General features: G+C 33.0%; 1 protein-coding gene across 1 annotated transcript; it reads left to right on the top strand.

Moving 5' to 3' along the window:
- Nucleotides 1-1,893: 1,893 nt before the first annotated feature.
- LOC145005786 (equilibrative nucleotide transporter 8-like) lies at nucleotides 1,894-5,179 on the top strand. Its single transcript, XM_078964894.1, has 2 exons — nucleotides 1,894-2,400; nucleotides 4,328-5,179. Exons 1-2 carry the CDS (start codon nucleotides 1,908-1,910, stop codon nucleotides 5,020-5,022), a joined length of 1,188 nt encoding a protein of 395 aa, XP_078821020.1. The 5' UTR covers nucleotides 1,894-1,907; the 3' UTR covers nucleotides 5,023-5,179.
- Nucleotides 5,180-5,389: the final 210 nt, after the last annotated feature.

Raw genomic sequence — 5,389 nt, 5'->3', positions numbered from 1 at the left:
TACGACATTAAATAATAAATCTTTCTCATGTTTGTCGTGGACATAGACGAATCTGATCGAGTGAACCACATAAATTGATTGTGTCTTGTTCTTATTATTTTTCATTTATTACTCTGATGAGATCGTATATCGTTATCGAAGTGTTGTTTTAACCTAACACCTTCTTTTTCTTCTTTTTCAATAAAGACTTTCTATTTTTGACGACCAAATAAAAACTTCCAAACCTCAATAAATATGAACGACTTCCAATTATTTTCGATTTTAAATATTTCAAGTGTCGTCTCGAAAACGTCCATATCGTTTTTCCAGTTTTTTTGCTCATCAAGTTGTTGTATACCCCGTTGAGCTTTGTAACCATCTTGTAAGGTGTCGCCAAAAAAGCTATTGCACTTCGCATTTCCGTACACGGGGTCCTCATAATGTCGATCCATGATTCTGCTAATACTTTCTCTTCTTTCGATGTCAATTGTAGAGGGACTGCCTTTCCTTTTTTCAGGGGAGTTTCATTTTTCTATTCCTTTGGGGTTGGATAGTACGGGTTCAGGTTTATTCGGGTTGCGTTTCAAGAACAAATTCGATTTTCGGCTCGGTCGGGGTTTGGCTTCTCAAAATGTATTTGGGGAGAACAGAAAATTTGTGAAAATAGGTTAGCCTAACGGGTGTTGTAGAGTAATATTGTGGTTTTTGCTGATAGTGAAATGGGTAGGGTTAGGGTGGGAGTGGGGTGAAAAAATAGAGGCATCAAGTTGTTGTTGGTAAACCAATTGATGGACGGTAAAAATATTTTGAATCGAAATTGTTGAACCATTTGAACGTGACTTTTTTCGGCTGGATCTTATGGCAGCTTTGTTGGGAGGGTTGTTTAGATTCATTTTGGTAATAGAAAGCCTATTGTTTTCTATGAAATGGGTAGTAGAAAGTATAATAGTTGTGTGAAATAAATTATAAGGTAATATGATATTTATAGTGGTTAATTCAAAAAATAAAATGAATAACGATCAGAGCCATCGAAAATGTAGCCGTTGATGTGGTGAAGGTATGTCGCACGTAGGTGGACACCGCACCACCGCACATTCGTCAGTGTGGTGTTCACCGCATACCTGCGGTGACAGATCGCCACCACACAGTGTGCGGGATGGGTACTCCTACAAGCCTTAATAGTCTTCCTTGAAGTCAACATAGGTAGTAATTAAATGGGGATCAATCACAAGACTTCACTACTTTGTTTTCAACTATCAAATCACTTGATGCATTAATAATCATTTGCAACGAATGAATGAAAAGATATGCATCCACATAACTGTTCAAAACCACGAAAATAAAGGAGAAGGCTAAAATGAAGGGAGGTGAAAGAATAAGTTTTATATGAAGCTAATGGTCATCTATGAAGCTTTTAGGTCTCACCGAAAGTTAAACATATGTCATTTCAATGAGCAAAGTGAGCCATTCCTTTACTTTCCAACCATCCATTTTTTGTTCATCACCTCACACATCACTTATAACGTAGATTTGAAATGAAATAAATATCATATGTAATTGGTGTAACGTAGTAATAGGATAAATCAATTATATTTGTTATAAGCATTTTTTTTTGCTATCAATATGTTATCATATTATACAATATTTTACAAACTTGATTGCATAAATTTGTAAAATAAATTAATAACAAATGACAATTCGGATCGACCTCCATAAAAGAAAGCAAACAAATTCAAAAAAATCTTTCATTTTACGATTTTAACCAATCGTCAAAATGTCCAAGACTTCTTTCTTTTACCTTTCTTCTCATGGGTTTGTCTTTATCCACCTTTAATCATTGAAAAATCTTCCCAAAGGGGTCTTTAACCCACCCATATAATTCTTTAGATCAAAACAAACAAAAAGAGTGCAGAATTCTATAAAGAAAAATGGAGACACTCAAGAGTACTGATGTAGATCAAACCGAAAGAAAAGATACATACAAATTAGCTTACATGATTCATTTCTTACTTGGTGCAGGTAATTTGCTTCCATGGAATGCTTTAATCACGGCCATTGATTACTTCACTTATCTTTACCCAAAAAAGCACATCGGGAAGGTGTTTTCGGTTGCTTATATGGGCTCATCGTTACTAGTTCTTGTTGTGATGATAATTTGGAGTGAATTGAGTCAAAAAGTTACGTTTAGAGCTAGGGTAAATTTAGGATTTACCATGTTTGTTTTTTCACTCATAGTAACTCTAATAATTGATTGGGGTTGTTGTAGCATGGAAAAGTCAATTGTAACTTATTACATAGTAGTTGTGTGTGTGGTGATGTGTGGTTTAGCCGATGGGTTAATAGGAGGGAGTTTAATAGGATCCGCGGGGAAGTTGCCAAAAAAATACATGCAAGCCGTTTTTGCTGGAACTGCTTCATCAGGTAAGTTTTGTATACATAATGAAATGATGAATTAGTGTCATTATTAGGGAAAAACATATTTTTATTCATATATAGTTTTCATTGGTTACTAGGGGATCATGGTGGAGGGTAACAAACTTTTTGAAACGTTTCGGTTAAGTCGTTGGAACTATAAAAATATAAAATGAGAAAATCCAAGTATATAAACATAAGTTTTAAATTTAGTTATAAGTTTTGACAAACGAACTTCTATATATTTATTACTTGGAACTTCGGAAGTTTACCTTTCTAAGTATTGACCATGAAAAGTTTCAAATTTAGTACTTCAAGTTTATGTCTTGACCATCAAAAGTTTCTATTTAGTACTTGAAGTTTATTTTTTTCAATGTTGACCATCAAAGCTTTCAAATTTAGTACTCTAAGTTTACTTTTTGTCCAGACCACCAAAAGTTTTAAGTTCAATACTTGAAGTTGTTAAGACTTGACCACCAAAAGTTTTAAATTCCGTACTTGGAGTTTACTTTTTTGTGTCTCGACCACCAAAAGTTTTAAATTAGTGCATGTTTATTGACCAGCAAATTTCAAATTTAGAACTTGAAGTTTAATGTTTTAGCTCTCTACCACCAGAAATATAAAATTTAGTACTTAAGGTTATCATCAACAAAAGTTTTAAATTTAGTACTTGAAATTTAATTTTTCATTTCTTAAGTGCCAAAAGTTTTAGATTTATGGGGTGTTTGGCTTAGCTTTTCAAACCTAAAAAATTCTTTTTGGAAAAGTTACAAAAAATCTTGATTTTTCTAAAAAGTTTATTTTTCTTATGTAAAAACCTCAAAAGTAGCTTTTAAAACTAGTTTTGCCAAACATCTTTTGTTTTTTTTTCTTTTTCAAAAAGAACTTTTGGGTGTGAAAAACTAAGCCAAACACCCCCTTAGTTCATGAAGATTTTTTTTTTATATCCTAACCACCGAGAATCGAAAATTCAGTACTTGAAGTTTACTTTTTCAAGTCTTGACCACCTAAAGTTCTTAATTTAGTAGTTGAAGTTTACTTTTCCGCATTTTGACTTTTTAGATAAATACTTGAAGTTTACGTTTTTTTTGTCTTTGAAGTTCAAAAGTCTAGAGCACCAAAAGTTTCAAATTTAGTTCTTTAAGTTAACCTTTTTAAAAGATGACCACCAAAAATTTTAAAATTAGTCCACGAAGTTTAATATATCCAAGTTTTATATTTAATCCTTGAAGTTCAATCTATTTGGTCTTGACCATCCAAAGCTTCAAATTTAGTGTGCTTAAAGTTAACCTTTTTAATCCTTGGAGTTTAATTTATTTCAAGTTAACCTTTTTTAAGACCTAACCACCAAAATATTTATATTTAATCCTTGGAGTTTAATTTATTTTAAGTTTCAATTTACCAGAAGTTTTATATGTAGTCCTTGAAGTTTAATTTATTTAGTGTCAACCACCAAAAGTTTTAAATTTAATGCTTGAAGCTCACAGTTTTTAGTGTCGGCCACCAAAAGTTTCAAATTTAGTACCTGACAACCTGACATTCACATTTTTTTAGTCTTGACCACCAAAAGTTTCAAATTTAGTACTTGGAGTTAAAAATTTTGAGTTTGGACCACCAAAACTTTCAAATTTAGTACTTGAAATTTAACATTTTTGAGTATCGATTTCACATTTTTTAGTCTTAACCACCAAAAGCTTCAAATCTAGTACTTGAAGCTCACATTATTTAGTTTTAACCACAAAAAGTTTCAAATTTAGTACTTGGTGTTCTCATTTTTTAGTCTTGACCACAAAAGTTTTAAATTTAGTACTTGAAGCCCATATTTTTTGAGTATTCACCACCAAATTTACTTGGGGAACTAAAATGCAACTTCTCCAATAGTTCAGGGGCCTCCATATGCATTTTCCCCTCACTACTCCAATCTACAATGTCACAGGGATACTGGTTTCTCTCTTGCGAATTATCACAAAGGCATCACTCCCACATGATCCACAAGGCTTAAGAACAAGTGCCCACTTTTATTTCATAGTCACCACCATCATTTTAATGGTATGCATCGTTTGTTGTTCCCTATTGTACAAGTTGCCATGCATGGAACAACATTACAAACAACTCGAACATCACACTCCAACTTCAAAGACTAAATTACAAGACACAGCTAGAACGATTCAATGGCCAGCATTGGGAATATTCATTATATACACCGTTACCCTATCAATTTTCCCGGGATTTTTATCAGAAAATATAAATTCGAAAATCCTTAAAGATTGGTACCCGATAATATTAATCACAACATATAATATCGCGGATTTCTTTGGGAAATCTTTTAGTGGCTTTTTTATGGTAAAGGGTATTGGGAAGGCTGTGTGGGGGTGTGTAGGAAGGTTGGTTTTTTATCCTGTTTTTACATTGTGTCTTCATGGACCTAAATGGTTTAGAAGTGAGGTTTTTGTGGTGTTTTTGACTTTTATGCTGGGGTTGACCAATGGGTATTTGACAAGTGTCATCATGATTCTTGCTCCTAAATTGGTGCCACCTTCGGAAGCAGAAATGGCAGGAATTGTTATGGCTTTGGTTTTGGGGACGGGGTTGGTTTGTGGTTCGGTTCTTGGATGGTTTTGGATCATTTAAAAGAAGTAATTGTATCATATATAATAAATTTGTATAACTCTATAAAATATAAAGTTGTACACTTGTTAAATATAAAGTTGCACACTTGTGGAGAAAAGGTGAAGATTATACTTCATAATATTCTTTTTAGGCTTGTTAGTCTCCTAAGTCCTAAATGTAATGCATCTATCATTTCTGTATGGTTTACTTCCCCCAATCTTTTTGGTCGTTTTTTCCAAGCCCTAAAACATATTTTGTTTGGTTTTTAACATAATCGTGTTTGATTTATGTTCTTGCTGCACGATTTTTTAGGGTTTGTATGAAATCCATTTTTCAACTATGATCTTGCTTCTTTATCTGGGTTTGATTGTCAACTTGTTTGTTGATA

Source organism: Lactuca saligna, chromosome 7 (genome assembly GCF_052625555.1).
Source record: "Lactuca saligna cultivar CGN05327 chromosome 7, ASM5262555v1, whole genome shotgun sequence".
NCBI lineage: Eukaryota > Viridiplantae > Streptophyta > Magnoliopsida > Asterales > Asteraceae > Lactuca > Lactuca saligna.
The sequence above is the reverse complement of the archived record's forward strand: the minus strand, read 5'-3'. Positions and strand labels throughout refer to the sequence as shown.